Source organism: Larimichthys crocea, chromosome XXIII (genome assembly GCF_000972845.2).
Source record: "Larimichthys crocea isolate SSNF chromosome XXIII, L_crocea_2.0, whole genome shotgun sequence".
NCBI lineage: Eukaryota > Metazoa > Chordata > Actinopteri > Sciaenidae > Larimichthys > Larimichthys crocea.
This window is the reverse complement of record NC_040033.1, coordinates 6,105,152-6,125,655: the sequence shown is the minus strand read 5'-3', so window position 1 is coordinate 6,125,655 and position 20,504 is coordinate 6,105,152. Positions and strand designations below refer to the sequence as shown.

Sequence of the window (20,504 nt, the reverse complement as noted above, 5' to 3'; positions counted from 1 at the left end):
TGGTTACTGAAACAAAACTACCCTGCAGAAATAAGCACACTATGCCAAGGAAGTACACAGTACACAGTGTAGTACACAGAAGTGTACTAACTGAGACACAGTGTCATTGGTCATAGGTCCAGGTACAGTCCAATTAGCAGCTTGAGACTTGAGAAAGTAGTTTGCCCAGACAACATTTCGGATACATTTCCAGATGAGTGTGGATCAAATTATGATCTGGAAAACCATTTCAGTACTAATGTCAACTAGCAGGTAAGACAGCGGTTAACCACAGTTTCTCATCTGTCTTGATTTGATTCTGTTTTTGTCTGACTTGCTCGGCTGTTTTAACCTTCTGTAGATTTAACAGCTTAACCGCTGCTGCATCAGCTAAATGCCACATATACGGTGTATTTGTTGCATTGCTTATCCTTACATAGCAGCCTGTATGGTCCCTGTTTAATACTATATAAACAAATTATAGTGTGCACATCAGTTAACCATTATTATGCTCAGCTAACCTTCCACTATTAACTCCTGAACCAAGATCGCAACAGGAGCTAAGTTTACGTTGAATACTACAGTGTACAACAAATGTTACATTTTCTGTTAGACGAAATTATTGCCCTTAGAGGAAAGACACTGACATTATATGGTGGTTGACTGCAGATAAAACCCAAGATATAAAGTCTGCTTTTGTTTTACTGCCCAGTAGTGACCCCCCAAATCCCCCAAATTATTCCCAGCTTACAAGACGGAAATTTGTTTTCATACTTGAGTGTGAACTCTGCTGACAACCGACAACTGTTTCTTCATTTCGTTTTTTGTCTTCTTCACTACTGTATCGTCCTCTCCCACTCTTCCTCCAAGGCAGAGAAGAAGACATCAGACATGACCCCTTGCACGTTTTTTATTTTATTTTTTTTTAAGCGTACCGACAGAAACACGCGTTGATGTGACTCGAGCTGACAGCCGTGGCTTTGGGAGGTAATGCAGAAAAAGCGTTTGAAGATTTTGCAGAGAAAAACATAATCAGTGACAATCACTCGCCAATCAATTTCAATAGGTCATTCATTACGGTAGAAATGAGCCGTGTTGCTCCAACTGGGCTCGTTTGATTGGTTGCGGATTATTTTTTTTTCCAGGCAAAGTAATTCTACGACAAAGGATTGATATCCATCCCATCATAGAAGGGAAAAGCCATTTAATTGATAAATTAACACAAACAAGCATTGTGATTCAGACGGTGCTTTGGCTGTTAGACTGTACGTCAGTGTTGGTCTTAAAGCTGACGCCTGCTACACACTTGGCAGCGGTGAAATCATCAACAAGTCACTGTTGAAGTAACCTTGAGAATGAAGGGAAAAAAAAACACCATTTACCATGAGTGCGTCTCTTCCAGTTGGTCGGATGAATCTCCGGTTTATGCGTAAATATTTCACTTTAATTGCTAGCTGCGCATATCTGGCTTGAGCCCGTGCCTATATTGTAAGCATCTGACAGAAAGTGCCGTCTTACAAGTTGGTGATATTTTTACTTTGGAAGAAAACACCCCAATAAAAATCTCACTTTCTAACATGAGACGTATTTTACAGGCTTTTACAGAATGAAGTGATCATGGAAATTGGAGGATTAGAGTCCTCCATTTCTGGCCGTAAAGCAGAATTAACAGGCTCTGGCCCTGGATGTGAGCGATATAACGGAAAAAAAAAAAAAGCTCGGTGAAGCTGGAGAAGTTATCACCAAGCCGGTTGTAGAAGGACACCTAGATTATATCATCACCTCTTAGTCATGACAGGTTATATTACAGGTAGTTTAAAACACCAAGGTCAAAGGATGACTGCATGAAAGAGAACCCGGGCGTCGTCTAAATCTCTATTACAGGTTGATAGTTAAAATCACTTCTCACAGCGGTCGGCAGACGAGGTTGTAAATTAACATTCAACATGGACTCACACACACGGCGCGCAGCTTCTTCCTCGGGTTGTTTGCCCCTATTTGTCCAGCGAGCAGCATGTTCTGACTCTAATATTATCAGAATGAAACAAAATAGCAGTGGGGTGAGGCGGATGTCAACAAAAAATAAAAAATAAAACCCTGACAAACACCCTGAATAGATTCTTTCTGCTCTACCGGGCTGTCATCTGCTACTCAATTTGGCCTGTCTGTGTCCCTTCAATATTTGTCCATCCTCATTGACATGACGGATCCGATCTTGTTTTTTTTTTATTTATTTTTTTTTTATTATCATTTATTCCCCCCGCAGCTGTGTGCAAAACAGGTTTCCTAATCAATTCCGCATCTTGGGTGAGCAACTGTCATCTGCCAGTAATGAAAATAAATGTGCCATGCTTAATCTGAATGGGAGACAGGTATTCTTCAGCCACTTGCACGTAACAGGCAGCGTCTGACTGTCAAGAACAATATGCATTTCTGAGTGCGCACTCGTCATGCAAATTCGTTAGCTGTTTGTTTTTAGGAATGTGACCCACAGCGTGACTTATAGTTTTTTTTTTTTATGAATACACAAACTGCATCTGTTTTTAAATGAGGGGCCGCCTTCGCTGTGTAGAAATACAAATAACGCTCTCGTGTGACTAGAGGAGAAAAGCTGTAACTTGAATTTTAATACACATACATACATGAAAAGCAAATATTAAAAGTGCTGCGTTGAAAGCCCAGTAACTCTGCAATGCTTTCATGAGTATTCAAAGCTGCCACTGTTGATTAAGTTGATTATATTCATGCACAATCACACCTGCTCCCCACTGTTTCAGATAAGCAGGGATTATTGCTTCGGGTTCAATTCGCATTTATTTGCAATTTCCGAGTGAAAATGAATTACGGGACTTTTAAACAAAGTCACCAAATTGCCTGCTGTTCTTCTATGTGTGTTTTTAACATTCACAATGCATTCATGAGGTCCACCTGTACAATCTAATCCAATCCAATCCCACGCAGCTGTTCCATCATGAAGCCTTTAATGAGGTTTTTTTGTTATCAAGGTGTTAATTCAATTATTCCAGCACTGAGGTCACACAGAGGTAAGTGATTATGTCGTATTGAACTGCATTATGTTCAGAAGTATTCCTGATATACTGCATCCCCTCATCTATTCATCCATCAATCCATCAATCCATCCATCAACCAGCCTTGGCAGATGTCCGCCCACCATTCTTCTTCACTTTTTCCTTGCCACTGACACTAAGTGCTTGCTCGTGGTGGGAACTGTTGAGTCTCTGGAAATAGTATTTTAAAGAGTACTGTCAACACTTCCTCTATATGGAATTACTTCAGTACAACACAGTCTTATACTGTATTCACAAGGCCGGCAGAGAATAGCATCGATGGTTACGGTAATAAGAAGACCAAGACCAGAGTGTATCAAGACCGACACAAGACCAAGACTTTGGTTGATGCCAAGTTAAGAACAAGACCAAGACCAGACAGTATTTATGTAACTAACATGTGACTAATTCGCCAAATCTCTTTGGGTGAGGCGCGAGCCTCGCAGCCTTCTCAGTAAGTGTATTGCAGGATTTAAAAGACAGCTCTGTGTCTTTTGGACACTTTTGCAGATTTCCTCTTTGACGTTTAGCAGTGCCAGCGACCGCCAACAGACAAATTTAAAATTGGAAATGAGTCAAGTTAAAATAACTAGTTTTAACTTTTTGCCGTCCTCCACAATGGAATTCATAACTGGACGTTGCGTAGCTCCCTCAAAACACGGCAATCTTGATTATTTATATAGATAATACACACAAAATAGTTCAATCTAACATCGTTTTTAATTTTTTTTGCAGAAATACGACATCACCGCGGAGTCATATTGTCACATTGCGTGTTTCTTTTCTCCGTCGTGTCATTTGTTTTTTCTGCGCTGTCCAAAAGGTGCCTGAATCCATGTGAATGCAACATTAGTCTTTGGATAAAAATGCCTATTAGTTATAGTCTGACAGTGTGTCATAGTTTTTATTATCAAAGATGTATTTTTAGCTCACCATTGTGTTCCTTACAGTAGATCAAATTACCCCTGGTGCAATGCTTTAACTATAAGAAACATACATTTCTGAAAATATGAGCAAAGGTAGATCGACAGCTGGGCTGTTACACTGACTGGCATTAGATCATTAGACTATACAGGTGTGTAAGTATATATTTATAACCCACAATGCAAAGACGGATCAAAATGACACCAAACCTCCACCTGTGATGACAAAAAATAAATAATAAAGTGGATCGAATTTCCCTAAACCGGAACACCTTTTTCATTTCCAGAATTAAATGACTATGCCATCCTTGATCTCCGCTCTCATGAATTAGACAGGAACAATGACAGCTGGATATAGGACTGGTGAGTAGTAAATTCAAGAGCTGTGGCCTTGGGTTGACATTACATTCTCTATGCTTGTAATGAGCCCTCAGACTGCTCCTTTGGCCCCTTCGCTGTGCAGCGGGAGAGAGCCAAGGCTCGCGATTGTCACACCTCCAACCGTCCTCAAGCTCTCCCGTCTTTTATTTGACATCCCCGCCGTGATTAAGACAAAAGCCTTCAGAGATCCTCGGGCCATAAGGTCTCCATGTGTATGGACGAGCACTGCCTCTAATTACTTTAATTAATTAAATTCATGATTTCCTCTAAATTGAACCCATTCATCAGCCGCGCAGAGCTGTGACCATTAATGATTTAAAGACATCTATAAAGGAATTATTGAGGACAAGAGGTGCTTGGCCCTTCCCTGTTCTTTACTGCATTGATAATTGCTTTAAGCAGATATTTACAAAGAGGGGCGATGCATTATTCTCCTGTTGTCCCCTCAACTTGCGCTGAAGACCTTCACAGGAACCGACGAAGTAAATAAAGTGGTGATGGGTGACCCCGCGTCTCTGTCCTCGTGGTGTGAACACATCCTCCTCTGTGGTTGATGTACCGAGTTGCTGTCTTATCTCGGGTTGGACACGACACTCCAGGCCCTTGTACTATAATCCTCTGGTTCCTTAAGCTTGAGCTCTGTACCCCCCGTTGACAGTCGTCTGTGTAATCCTTCAGAGATCTCCGTGCTGGTGTACTAAGCAAAGCGCTGCTTCTTTTGGAACAACTCCCACTGCCACTGTACGCCTGCTGAAATTTTCATTTTGACTTTGAAGGCTCTAAAAAAAGCCATAAACACCTTTGTTCTTGCTAATTTCCATCTGTATGGCGCCGTGCATATTTGAGGTATTAAGGTGATGCTGATGTGCACAATGCGCTCTGCAGTTCTCTGTGTTTATCGGCGTGAGGGAGCACGCTGTGGTTATAATCAACTCTGCATTGCTGCAGAGCTTTAAAGCGTCTTTCCAGCAGTTTTGGTTTTCTGGCACGCAACAATAACCATTTTCCAGTTTCCAGCTGCAACAAGCGGCTGTTTTCTGCACACCTGCTTAGTACCAAACCACAGTCAGACACAGTTTGCAACCAGCTTGTGAACACAGTGGAGCATTAAGCAGCTAAAGTGTCAGATATTTCCTTCAAGAGCTGGTGGAGACCAAAATCAGAGCTAAAAGAAGAAAGAACACTGGGCTAAGATACGACTCAAAAATAATGTTGATGCTGTTTTCTATCTGCTACATGTATCAACAAGTAACAGCTCTTTTCCGCTGCCTAAAAAAACTTTTAACACCAACGCAGCCCTAAACAATCATAAATTGATACATTTTATTTCGTTAGTTTTCTCATAAAACATTTATGTCATTATCTCAAAATGACGAATGTTGTTATCCTGAGATAACGGGATAATTTTCTCGAGATCTTAAGAAAACCAGACTTTGTTGTCCCGAGATAATGAATCAAATGCGATAGGCCAGAGATGTCCATCACACGTGATGTCACGCTGACCTGACGCTGACTGATGGATGTGACGTGCTGATCAATATACTCCTGCTCCTCTGACATTGTTACACTGAATGGTGTTTCCTGCAGTGTGAGAATAGAGACCTACTTTCGTAGGTTGAGATCTCGTATTGAGTATGTCGTCGTCTTGAGAAAACAGTGATCCCGTTGTCTAAGGCTATAACAACTTTTGTCAAGGTATTGACATAAATAACTCAAGATCTCAAGAAAAGAAATCAAACTGACTCATTATCACGAGAAAATAAAACGTATAAATACATGACCATTTAGGGATTCCATAAAAGGGCAAGTCAACACCCTGTTTATCTTAAACGAGCCTCATTAATAGTTTAAAAAGCATTCAAATCCAGAGATTTTCCTTCCCTCGGTTACCAGGCGACCACTAAGACTCCTACTTTACAACTCTAGCTGTGTTTCAGTCGTCCAACCTGCTCTCGCTCTCAGTGTAATGTAAATACAGTTTTATATATTCTGGATGAAACTAAAAGAGTATATGGCAGCCTCACAGATTTTTGGCTTTACTTAAGTACAGAGTTACTAAATCTTCTGGAGGAAAAGGAAAAGCCAAGAACTGCATTCACATTTTACAATAAAGACAGACACCAGAATGTGCTCATAACAGAATCAAGTGTCTCAATCCACTAACTGGAAATAGGTAGTATTAGTAATTAGTTTTCCTACTTGTTTGCACAAAGAGGTGTTGATTGGGTAACTAATTAGACAGAAATTGAGTGACTATCACTTCTAATCAAGATTGTGAGCGGACTGATTGCTGGGTCCCAATCTGATCATGAATTATGATTAAGACTGTAGATTAAAGTTTATGTGGTTCAGTATCAAATTATTTTATTTACTTTCTCCTCTGGGAATTACATTTGCCTATAAAAGTTAATATCTCATAGACGTTTAAATAAATGGTAAAAAAAAAAAAAGTAATGTAACCCATCAGTCACATTCACGCGTCGTTTAAAATGATCTTCATATTTTTAAATCAAGTGAAAAAGGCCATGTGACTTTTTTCTGTCAATTCACACGAGTCAAGTTCGTTTTCTGTCTCCATCCCATCACTCATAGCTCACTTGTGATTAGACCGCAGCTCCCAGCATGCCTTGGAGCGCCTTGGGAACCCCTAGGAGGAGCTGGAGGAAGTTAAGGATGCCTGTGCTGCTCTGTTAAATTGATGGATAGAAATGTATTTGTCTCTCAAATACATTTTCAGAGACATTTTCAGCAGGGAGGTGCCCGTAAGTACCGGCTAGTCTGAACTGGAAGCCTAATTTGTGGAAAACATGCCTTTGGCCTTCAAGCCTGATTCAGACTTTAAGTTTGCTTGAGTCCATTCTGAGTCACTCATCAACATTTCTAAGCCTAGAGGTCTGTGCCGGCATATGTGTGGTGATAAATATGTAAATTAAGGCACATCAGACTTCACATTACAATACACTGAGTCAGACTTTAAAACACCATGAAATAGCATATCAACATCATTTTATGCTCAGCACCACCCATGTCTTGTTGAATAAAATGTGGAATTTTGATAATATTAATGGCAAACTTGGAAATTCACACTAAGAAAGAAGAAACAAACCCTTGAAAATAAGCCAAATTGCACATAAAGAACAAATAGATCGTGGCTTATCAATATGGAGCTCACTCTCCTGCACTCCAGCTGTGCTTCTCATACACCTGCTGAGTTGAAAAGCCTCAGGATGTTGTTGTGGCTCATTTGCATTTACTCACATTTTGAGCTCGAGCGTGACCCGTTCAAAAACCTTGCAGTAGAAATCTTGACCATGCAGCAGTCAGCACCCAGTTAAAGACGGAGTCTGGTATAATGGCTCCCTCCAGGACCGTATTTAAAACATACAGATAAAATAAATATCTGCAGTAATGAATGCTAATGTGATCGACAGCATATGAACCGCGTGTTACGCAACGATCGGATGAATTCTCTTTACTTTACTTATCTACGATCTCCTCGGGATGATTTGTCATGACTTTGGTGATCATCTGACTTTTTCATGCGTTTACTATTGATCAGCAAATGGTAGCATGCTAAAATGGCCAAATAAGATAGTGAATGCCATTACACGCTCCGCCCGACCTCTCGCCTAGTGCGAGCTGGGATAGGCTCCAGCTGAAGCAGCCCTGGGATAAGGATACGGATGGATGGATGACATGAGCATTTTGCAACCTTACAGAGCCACTAGCACAGCTGTAAACTCTCACTACAAATGTCTGATACCTAAACATAATTAATAATATCTACTAACTAAATAGCTCGAATGCAACTGATGATTCCTTATTGTTAAAAGCTCTTAGTGTTTTAACATTTTTCTGATTCCCAACAACAATATGAACCCTACAGATCTGTCAGATCATTTGGCATTCGCCTTCCTATTGTAAGATTTAAAGGTCCAGTGTGTAAGATTTAGGAGCCCCTGTTTACAGACTTGGGCAGAAATAACAAAAGGCCCTATCTAAAGCCAGTGTTTAGTCTTATTCTAGGCGACTGTTCAACATAGACTCTATGGAAGTAAACTGTGCTTATTCTATTCTACTAAAAACATGATAGACCTCTAAATCTTTCGACTGGACCTTTAAAAGAAAACAGTAATTTTGACGAACACATCTGAAAACTATCTCTGTCATTTTATTGCAGCATTAAAAACTCACAGATTTTCTTTAGGTTAATCTTTTAAACATTTTTTACTGATTTGTTTTTTTGTTTGATTTACTTTGCTTGTATGCATTTAAGTCCCAATATGTGTAGTACTCTTTGTAATTCTGAATGTATAACATAAATAAATTGCCTTGCTTTCCAAAGGGTGTGCATCGTGGTGCTTTCAAAAACTAAATCAAAGATTTATAATAACTTTTATAAAACCTCACAAGGAGAAATATTATATTAGCATACAGTTTTAATGAAAATAATAAAGAATCCAAGAAACTCTGCATGCTCCGGGATGCCCAAATCCAAGCAATTTAACCTGGACCTCAATTAATGGGGGGTCCGTGTACTAGAACTTCACGCAGTTTAAATTGGAGCCGATGTGATTCTCGTGGATTGCGTCTTAAAAAGCAAACACGCTGGATTCAAATTAATATGGCAAACTACCTGAATCTCCCCATGACCTAAAGACTGAAGGAGATGAAGACAAATTCACTGAGGTGGAAAATGATCAAATGCAGATGTTGGAGGGCAAGTCAAAGAGAAAGAGAGAGTATGAGAGAGAGTAGAAAAAGGGTGGAAATGAGGGGGGGTGAGGTGTTATGGGATTATTTTTAAGACAAATGGGGTGGCTTACCTAAAGGTGACATCTCTGGCACCCCTGCCAAGTACGGCCCATCAAGAAACTTTGGCTCATTATCATTGATGTCCTGGACCTTGACCACAAACTCAGACCTGGGCTCTACAGGTAAATTAGTGAGTCGGTCTACTGCTTGAGCCTGGAGGGTATAGTAGGCTTGTGCCTCTCGATCAAGGCGCTTCGTGGCATGGATGTCTCCCGTGTTCTCATCAATGGTGAAGATGGAGGTGGCGCCCTCGCCAGATAACACATACTTCACCTTGCCGTCTCCTTTGTCCACATCTGAGTGGAGCTGATGGAAGAAAAAAGAACATCAGTAAAGGCTACCACAGGAGAAATATAAGCATAAAGGTATATATTTTATAGTAATTTTATAATAAACCTTAATTATAATGAGTAAATAATGACTGAGGATTGTTCCATTAGGACTTTAAATAATGATTAGACAAGCGGGGTTGATAGCTTCACATTATACATTCAGAGATAACAAGCTAAATTGATTAAAATGGAATTCAAACATGGCTGTTTTTCAGTACATTTCATGCCATTCATTCTAATTAATAATGTGCAAATGTCTCATATTCATCACTAAAAGGCTGTGCGAAACACTATTTACACCATGTGAATTTCACTGTCATGTCTTTGCTGATGTGAACAGCACACACACAGGAAACAAACAAACACACGTCATGTTTATTGGACGAACATCTGAATCAGATCAAAAGATTAAATAAAGCACGCACCATTTATGTATGAATCAATTACGGTTTTGCATTTTGCTACAAATAACGCTCACATAAAAACAAACCACAGCTATCACAACTCAATGAAACAATGATTCACAGAATGGATCTCTCTATTTCACTTATTATCTGTCTAGATTTAATGCAGTGTTCTCAAGATGTGCTGAAAGCTACACTGGGAAACGTTTTATGCCAAAAACACATCTGCACGAGTGGAGACCCTATCCAAGCCAATCCAAGTGCATCCGGACCACACAGCAAGTCAATTTGGATAATATGCATTTTGAAATGTAATGTTTTCTGACAATATGACGGGTGCTGAGCATGATTTATTTATTTTTTTCTTCATCTGTCCGAGACACCGTGCGCGATTGATTAATGACTCCCCTCCAGTAGAGTCTACTGACAATCGCACATGCTCTGCAGAGGGCTCATGAGCTGCTGCTGGAAACTGAATTGTGGGTGAAGAAGAAAGAAAAAAAAAGAGAAAAGAAAATCAACAGTGTCCGTGTATAATATGGCGAGAAACAGCAAGAGGCTGGTCGGGTGTATGCACCAAAATCCGAAAACCTACTCAACGAACAAGTATCTGAATAGTCAAGTATTTGGTTCTAGCCCATGCAGCAACCTCCATGGCTGTGAAGTGAAGCCAATGCGGAAGGACCAAAAACTGCAGTTCCTCAAACGTCCACTTGAGGCTGGCTACAGAAGTGAGTCAGTCTCCATAAGTCCCCATGTTCAAACAAAATGTCCAACTTCACAGCAGAAATAAACATGTTTACAGCCTGGTATAAAAAACAGTTTTGTTCTCTATAGCTAATTTCCCCGTTCATGACAACTGTACTGAGGCTGATTCTATAGCGCTGTCATGGCAATGTTAACTGCTGTACAGTACATACTACTACTACTGTAATCAGGAGGAAAAAAAAGCTTTACCTTCATGTATTTATTCTCATTAATCAAGCCTTTATTTTTAAATATTGCGCCTGGTGGGAGATAGAATTGCACAGTGGAAACGAGGCTTATAGGGAACCAATTTAAACGCGTAAGATGTCATTATTCTATAGCTATTACAATGTGCAATCAACATGTATTCATAAGTTAAAGTTTAAATGAAAATTTATCCAATGTTCTGTCTCCTTCCGAGTCTACCTTTGGCTATTCAGAACAATGTTAACTGCTGGGGATTGAATCTGTGTTGCTGCCAAGTTCACGCATTTATGTAGAATTTGATACAGAATGGCTCTCATTTACCGCACAATTTCTTCACCTTGTCTAAATGTATTTTTTTGTAAATGTGGGTGATTAAATGTTATTTGTTATCACCAGTTGTTCCGGACCTTTGACGCCCTGAATAAAAAAAGTCTTTGAGTAATAAGTTTAATAACCCTTTGGTGTTTGTTTGGCGTCTTTGCCCACAGGTAGAAGAAGAATCCAATATCCAAGCCAACATTTAAACAGCAGAGAGTGAAAGCTCGATTTTTGTTTTTCCACTCCCATCCATTTTCTGCCGCTTGGAAAAAAAGAAGCACAGATGGTTTGGTAGATGTAAATGGTTTCACAATTTCTCAATGACATATCTGCACTACCCAACATCTGCATACATGTATATATAAACATCTGTATAAGGCTGTAATCTTTAAGAGTTTAGCAGTTACATTTACTTGCCATTAAAGGCAGCCATGCCATTCACTGGGAGCCATGCTGTCAGTCCTTTGTAATGGCCTTCTCTAAAATCAGTGGCACAACATATAACAGTGGAGTTCAGTACAACTAGTCTACAAAGAAGTGAGACAAGCTACATTCTATTATCTTTGAACCTGTCTAGTAACAACAACCTTCCTCTTATGGTAGTTTTAATCTCTGAGGAACAAGTCATGAGTGTAAAGATGACTTTAAGACCTCTCCTCAAAGTAAAACTAAAAAAAAAAATCATTGAACATCTCTAAAAAAAGAACTCTTGAAGCTAGTACCTAACCTTGAATAATCCTGTTTGAAGTCTGAGCTGTCTGATGGTCATCAACCCCTTCGACGTGCTGAACATCAGAGTGATTACAGAAACTGCCGTACATCTTAAGGCAAGGCCGATGTTGGTATTCAGAGATGGACAGATGGACCATTTTCAACTGTCAGCATTTAGCAGAGTGCATATTTCTGTCTTTACTCCATCACCTCCAACATGACAAAACACCTCAATTAACAACGAAGCAGGCAGAGCAAGCTTTTAGTGGATTTTTTTTTTTTTTCAGGGAATGTTATTTGTGATTCCTAATATGCGATGCTAAAAGTGTACAGAATAAAGCGCCAATTGAACTTGTTATATCTAAACTTCTGCGGTGTTCTCAATCTTCCAAGTGTTTTGAATCTTATTGCCTCAAAAAAAAAAGGACCAAGTGGGGGTAGACAGATGGTTGTCTGTCTATCAAAAGATAATAAATACTTACTAATACTAATTTGTACTTGGAAGCCAAGTGCTGAGACAAATGATTTCTGTTAAGTGCATCGCAATAATCACATGCAAACACTGGAAGCTTAGAAGAACTTTTCACTGCTGTTCACCCATAACCCTGCCATTTGAAACTCAGCTGCAAAACAAGGTTGAAGCCAATAGGACTACATCGTCAGCAAAGAGGGGGAAAGACAATACTTAGGTTAAACTCCATCAGCATAGCATTGCTTCTCAGATGGTCAAATAAATCGACACCATTCGAATGTCAGAACCTGACCATTTCCATAATTTTGCCAATCCAAAAAATTCGACAATCATACTCGCTTTACAGTTAGAGGTGAGACAGAGTCTAAAATGTCTGTCTTTGACTTTTTATGACATTTCACACCGACCCTGCTCCACATCTGTATTCCCCCCCTGACCCGGGCCTTGAAAACCTCTTCGTTCTGGAGGTCCAAAATGCTTGTGATACAAACACTAACACCCCCATGGACGTCTGCTCAGCTAACAAACTGAGCGAGGGCGTAAAGTGGGAATGACAGTGACACCATTCGCCTGATTATACATCAGTGTAACATAAGAACAATTTAAAAATATAAATAAGAATGTAATAAGTTACATAATGTCGCTTTATTATAATAGTTTGAGTAACATTGGTCGGCATCAGGGTGGAGGGGAAAGTAACATTAACATTAGAAGACATCAGAAAAAAAAAAGCTGGACTTCATTTATTGTTCATTCATTTATGAATCAAGCCTTATTTTCTGGTCGGAGATAGAATTGCCTAGTGGAAACGAAGCTTATAGGGAACCAATTTAAACGCAGACGGTGTCATTATTCTATAGCTGCTACACTGTGCAATCAACATTTACTTCATACGTTAAAGTTTAAATGAAAACTTATACAATGTTCCATCTCCTCCTGAGTCCACCTTTTCTAACAATAATCACTTGATTTCCTGGAGAACCCGATCATCAAACAATCATCAACAAGAATGCTCTTAAATCTCTGCTGAAAACGCAGATACGGCTCTTGCATGACTTCATACAGGCCAGTCCAAAAGCTCAACGGCGCCACCGCTCTGCCTGAATCTGAGCTTCGTCAATCAAGTCGACACCTCAAGAATCTTCTGTTTCCCGAAGGCGCATCAGGCACTGTTCCTGAACTCCAGGTGACACCGAAGAGGCACGATACCTATGACAGCGGGAGCCTTTTGCATCTCAAAGCCAGTTTCCTCAGCCGCTCTGTGTTTCAACTAACTCACTATTCTCCGCTAGGGAGATGATGAGGCTTTAAATGAGTCAGACAGCACGTCTTGGACGTTGGGACATTTGGGTTCAAGAGATCTTTTTCATGTATTCCTAGGACTGCATGACCCCCCAGATAAGGTTAGCAGCTAACTACCACTGGTGAAAACAATCAGGGCAAAGGCTTCCTTCATCTGATGGTTTGTCAGAACCTTTTTCAACGCTACCTGATTATTAATATCCGTTAATATAGACAGCGCTCAAGAGCACAAGTGCAGCGAATGTATTCCTCTCTGCAGAAACACTTTGTTAGGAGATTATATTTGAGCAATTAAATTTCATTTTTCATTGCTATGATGATTTCTTTATTGTCAACAAACAAATGAGTGAGTATGTGCTCTTTGTGTGCACCCTGCTTTTCAGTTACATACTGGACTCTCTTGATATTTATTGCGTAGAGCGATGGCAAAAGCCTATTTTGTTCAGATTATATATATTACAGCATACTCACATTGGATTGTTGGTGAAACTCTTCCTTCAATTTATCTGTAAATGTCAACATCTCATTACAGGATAAATAACAATGGTATTTCAGGTTCCGAGCCAGCGCTGCAGGGGTGGAGAATGATTAGGTCAATATTATATTGTTGGCACTGAAGGAGTACATGCTGAACAGGGGATACAACACCAAAGGTCTTTTATTAATGGAATCCATCAGCCCACTGATGGATGCTGCGTTAAGGGCATGATAATTGCATTGGTTGTGTCCTCAAGCCTCAGCGTGCATATGCCATCTCTCTTACGGAGACCGCCGTTGTTTATTCACCATCTCCTGCTGTCAGGAGCAAACTTGAGGTAAATTGTCAGTCATGGAGAGTCAACATTTAATCCCGAGGAAGCCAACCGTGGCAGTTTGTTTTCCGGTTAAATGCCGTGGACGAGAAGGACAAAACTTGACAGGCCACAAAGCATGCAAGTCTAGGTCAAGGGTCAAGCGCAACTGTGTGGTCTTCTCAGTGAACTGTTTCACCACTCTGCGCCTGGCAGTAAGCGGCTCCACATATTCCATCTCATTCAAATCTCATCAACACTGAGGACTACATAAAATATGTATAGCTTGGCAGGGCTTATTAAAAGTATACCCTGGTCAAATTCCTTTCTCTCTCATTAATCTAACCCATTTCAAAACCCGTCACTGCTCATTTTCAGGTGGTATTTGAAGTTTCGGCTTGTATTACTTTCAACCGAGCGCCACGGCTGCTGCTTCGCTTGCAACACTGTAGAGTCTCCTCTATACTATCCTTTCTTCGCTTCCCTCGAGGTGAGTGTAGCACAGCATGCAGCAGCGATGTAGCTCAAAGGCGCTTCCCAGGGATTGGGAAAGAGGGGTTGGGATCTGAACATGAACCCTTCTGAAATCAGTGCTGACAGTTATCATCGCTTTGTATGCAGGCAGTTCTCCGGGGACCAACGTGTTAGCTTTGTGTTTGCTTGTTTACCTTGTAGCAAGGGAGAAGTGCTATAAAAGCATAAAAGAACCCCCTAACAACCCACTGATACATACTCGTCCTATCACCACAACTACTGCTCAAATTGTTCCAGCATTTGAATTTTATTTTTGCTACATGAAAACTCACGTCGGAGAGTGTGTGTAATTCTATTTTGCTCCTCTTTACGCCCGTTCGACTTGGCTCTGCAAGTCGAAAACTAAAGAGGCTTCAAATAGAACAAAAAGTTCATAAAAATACATGCTCGATGCATGTTTCACGCTTTGTATTTGCGTCTCTGTGGAGGAGAGTACAAATTCTCCCATTCAATGGCTTGTGCTCAATCCAAAATGAATACAAACGTCCGTACCTACAGGCAACCTGTGAGCAATGCTGGATCGGGTACACCAAAACAGCCTCCGCCGCTGCTCAAGAGCCCTTAATCAGCAGTCGCCCTAAAGATATTTCACACAGCAGCTTGAACACCGGGGCTTAACAGGGTCTCTACGAGTAAGGTAGTACAGCATGCTTCAGAAGAAACCCAAAAATAAAATGTGAAACACTGACAGCGCTGCACTCTGACATTGTTTCCTGTTGAGATATTGATGTTGCACAAGAAGCCTGCGCGCAAACAATACTCCCCACAGTGCAAATCACACATGAAGTAATTCTAATCCTGCTGAAATCATGAACCGAACTGCTGCTTGGATAAAGGTTATTACCGGACACTTAATATGTACCAACCCGCAGGAGTTCAGACTCTTTCAATAAAACATACATGGAGCTCAAATAAAGGACAGCACAAGAGGCCGTGAAGGGTCATTCGGCCACAAAAAAAATAAAAGGAGCTAAAGCCGCAGACTGTGGCTTCAGTGCAGCTGTCACTGACATGAGCTCCCGACATGCTTGGCTTTACATCTATTCACTCGGCCGTGTTCTGGTGAGTAGCCATGGTGCTGTGCTCCATGGGCTCAGCTGCTCCTCTTTCATTTCAAGTTGGGAGGTTGGGAATCAGACATCACCATGGAGAGACTGTTAGCTATCACACAGCGTTGTGTTGGACGCATGGGATCTGTACACACAGACTTATTGTCCTTAAACGTATTGATGTTTCTCTTCTGACATTGTATTACATAACTGTATCGACACTTTAAGCCTTTTTCCTTATTAATATTTCAACCTCGTTGTTATACACTTTGGATTTCTATGCATACATGGCATGTATTTGTTTGGATTAGTGCCATCTGAGTCTATTAGATGAGACCATAGTGTTTTTTTTTTTTTTTTAAGAAAGCAGCTTGGACCTATTTGCAATTCGAGGGGCAATTTCAGAGATTTACTAAAGCGCAGATATTTCCAGCAAAGTGCACTATCTCTCTCCAAGAGAGCCACATGTATTTTGTTTTTTAAAGCAGCTGTATTGTTTTCTGACTCATTTGCAGTTAATGAGTCTATTTCTCCGTAATAACTGTAAGTTATTTACTCTGCCAGATGGAAACATTTCCAAGCAAACAGATGCTGATGGAGGAGACGTTTTTTTCTTTTTGAGCTGTAATTCTTTAAGTGAGTGCGGTGGTCTGCTTTGCAATAGATTTACCTGTAGAGCAAAGAGCCGGAAAATATTTTTTACAACAATGAGCAAAAGCTCCAAAGTTGTTAGAGCAGGAGCGTGTTCCTGCATTGCACCATTCAAAGATGGAAATAACATGATGAGCTGCGCTACCAGAAGAGGACTGTACATTTTCCCCAGCAATTTCAACCCGAGCATATTTAAATCACCTCCCGGAAAATAAGAAAAAAACAAAGATACACGAGCAAACTGCAAGTTTTGGCCACTTGAGACTCGTATAAACCCGCCACAGTATTTCAATCACTGAAATCAAACAAACTCTTACAGTGGTGCCAAGATGAAATCAGACAAAAGTACATATAAGTAGTAGTTATGTGTGTATTTTAGATCTGGATGTCAATAATGCTGCTGTTTGAGAGGGGAAGGACGAGAAATTCTTTCACGTCTAACAGCACAGATCCACAATCTTTTTTCTTTTTTCAGATTTGGATTTTTGGATTTTGTAGATGCAGAATGACGGATGCAGACACGAGGCGATTCGCGGTGCAGTTGCCGCTGGTTTCACAGCGCGCTCTGCGGCCAAAGTTCAACCTGGTCAACTCGTCTCCTCCTCACTTAGCTCATCCGATCGAAGAACAACTATCCGGCATTTTGGCTAAATAGACTCAGCCTGTGTTAAATCACACACTAATTTGGCTGGTAGGCGGCTGAAGAGCGCTTTGCTTTGCCCTCCGAGTGTTCTTACAGAGATGTGATGTGGATGTGTGAAAACAGGTAGTGACTGCTGATAGAACATAGGTTAACAGCAGTTAAAATGAAATCTGTCCTTAAGAAGCTGATTCAAAATATAGTATATACAGTATAATGTCTTTTTTAGCTTTACTCCAGAACGTAACTGAAGTTCAGATGTGACTTTGAACACAACACGGAGGCTCCAGCCATCACTAGGGTCTTTTACGATAAATAACGTCCATGCTTTACTACAGTAGTTACATTAGAGGGTAAATCCAAAAGGGATTTTGCAGCAATGGAGAGTTAAAAAGTTGATAAGGGAGTTGTTCGGCATCAACTTTTGATTTTGCAGATTCAACATTCAAAAAAAATATAAAACCAAAAAAAAAAAAAGGCTTGTTTACTCAGAAAACTCCACGTGTAAACAACTTTAAATGTTATTAAGCGCCGCATACTTTGCATGTCAAATATTAAACGGCGGCTGCACAAAAATTTAAAGGAGTTGCAGTTTAAGTTTAAGGATGCTGAAAACATTATGAGTGTTGCTCCATGTTTATGCAGTGAAAGGAGTTGAGGTGTCAGCTGAACTGACAGCTGAAGGTAAAATACTAGTAATGGTTGAAGTGTGTGTGTGCGTGTGTGTATGTGTGTGTGTGTGTGTGCGTGAACCGCAAACAGTTACGCTCTCTGTGACAGCAGATTAAATACAAGCCGGAGTAGCTGGAGTGCCACTTAAAGGGTAAAAGGCAAGACAATTTTTTTGTAATTTATGTAAGAAAACGAAATGAAAGAGAATTTCTATTTTCCGTCCAGAATAAGCTGATTGAAAAACCGAGTCAAAAGGCAGTTTACCAGACGATTAAATCTTCACAAAGCAAGTGCGGAAAGCTTTTTATTTAGAGGATAAATATGAAAATGCAGAGAGGCAGTTTTCAGCGGGGATAAGGCAGGGTTCACCGCTCTCTCCCTCTCATGTGGTGACTGTTCACACGCGAGAATCGGCTTTCAATCAAAGTCAGAAATGATTTTTGTTGTTTTTTTTTCTTTCTGAATTCCGACTGCCATTTATGCACTTTGTCTCCATCAGACAGCGGCGGCTCATATCTGCACCTGCTGGCTGAGTCATAACACCAGAGAGATAATGGCTCTGTTTCAACGTGGAGAAAAATGAATTTGGATTTTCAGTGAAATGTGGCTGAACAATTTGAGTCAAGATCTCAAAGGCAGAGAGAGAGAGAGGAAGTTATATACACGTTTTTCTGAGTGCTTATTGAACAAATCATTCATGTGTCTGTCAGCATTTCCACATTAACTCCCAAAAACTTACATGAATGTGTGTGTCAGTTACATTTATTTATATGTTTGGCTGTGCTCAATATAACCCTGAAACATAATGTACTCAGCATGTGGCGCACAACAGAATGTGACAGGGAACAAAAGAGCAGTCTTGTGTTGATGAATGTTACTGCACAGGGACAAACACACACACACACACACACACACACACACACACACACACACACACACACACACACACAGAAAAAGTCCAAACCACGTCACACTTTTTAAAACAAACTGACGGTGTATTGATGAATGATTATTGTGTTATCATACATTTTATAGACTGACATTAAACAGATCTTTAGTACGTTTATGAGCTGTCAGAACTTGAATTCAAGATGAATACATTCAGACTCATTTCTGGAGTTATATAATCTGGACAGAAAGAGTTACATTTTTGGAGTTCATGTTCTCATTTAGAAACTTTTTGCCGGTGTAATATCTCTGTGTTTATTTCGCTGAGTGTTGAGGATTGTGATTTAACTTCTACTCCTAGTGTTGATTCGCCGTTACTGCTTTGTTGTTGCCATGCCCAGCAGCCTCCACTTGCACTTTGTCGCGTCGTGAGGCAGGTAAAGGTGCCGTTTTACTTGTCGGACTATACACTACGCCGTGAGAGGTTTTCTGCCAGTGTAAGATATTTAACTCACTGAATGAATCAGTGACAGTCTAAAGAACGGACAGCTTATGCGTGACGTCACCCAAAAGTACTTGAGGAGCTTTCGGTGGAGTCCAGTCCATTTAATCTAAAAGTTGTGGATGTGGATCATCGGCGGACATGAGGTGTGCCAAAACAGTTTTTTGTACCAGGCTGTAAACATGTTTATTTCTGCTGTGAAGTTGGACATTTGAACATGGGGACTTATGGAGACTGACTCGTTCTGTAGCCAGACTCAAGTGGACGTTTGAGGAACTGCAGTTTTAGTGCTTTTGCTTCACAGCCATGGAGATCGTTTTAAATGTTATGTTTGCTGTGACGTATTTAGTGAAGAAAGTTTCATTCTTTCTGTAAAAATCCACTGTGTGGATGCATTAAATAAAAAACCCAATAGTAAATCAATGGCATGTTTTTTTCATCATCCCTTTTTCCCAAAGTGTTTTCAGTGTTTTGAAATATTAACCAAAAGAGTTCACATTAAAATGAACTCAAGGTGAAAGTTGTATTTCACACTTTTAGTACTTTTAGAACAAGAGTTAACTCCTGCACACTCATTGAGTTTATTTAATCTCACAGAGAATTCATTACAAATGCCAGACTTTACCATTGAGATATGTGGAGAACATAACAAGATAACTGTAGTTTTGATTTGGCATAATAGCTCTAATGAGATTCTCCATTAGAACTCAATGGTTAATTCTTACACGTTAAAATCTAATTAGAGATATCTTAAATTAAATTAAATGTACTACTCATAAGTGCATTGTGGACATGTAGAATATGAATCCCCGTCTGTATAATAAATGATAGCAGTGCGGTGATTTCTGTGCTGTCATTATAGACAACTTTAATTAATTACTTCAAATCCACTCGAAGATATCTTGGGGTTGTTGTTCTTGCTGGGCCGGGATGCAATCGGAGATAACTCGAACTGTGATTCAGGCTGGTCAGATTGTAATTATGACTAGTCAAATTGCATTTGTAGATGTCTAATATGTAATTAGAGATGGTCAAGTGAAACCCATTGAAGGTTAAAAGGGCTCTGCACTGAAAGAAAGCAGACGTTAAAAGAATCAGCCGCCTATCAGACGCTGACA

At 40.2% G+C, this 20,504-nt stretch overlaps 1 protein-coding gene across 2 annotated transcripts in view; it reads right to left on the bottom strand.

Annotated features, from left to right (window-relative positions):
• cdh7a (cadherin 7a) overlaps positions 1-20,504 on the bottom strand; it is a 139,663-nt gene that overhangs the window by 53,350 nt on the left and 65,809 nt on the right. For both annotated transcript variants that reach the window (XM_027274436.1, XM_019274660.2), the window contains exon 3: positions 9,178-9,472. In XM_027274436.1, the coding sequence (XP_027130237.1) occupies positions 9,178-9,472 (295 nt within the window). The remainder of the gene's footprint in view (positions 1-9,177; positions 9,473-20,504) is intronic.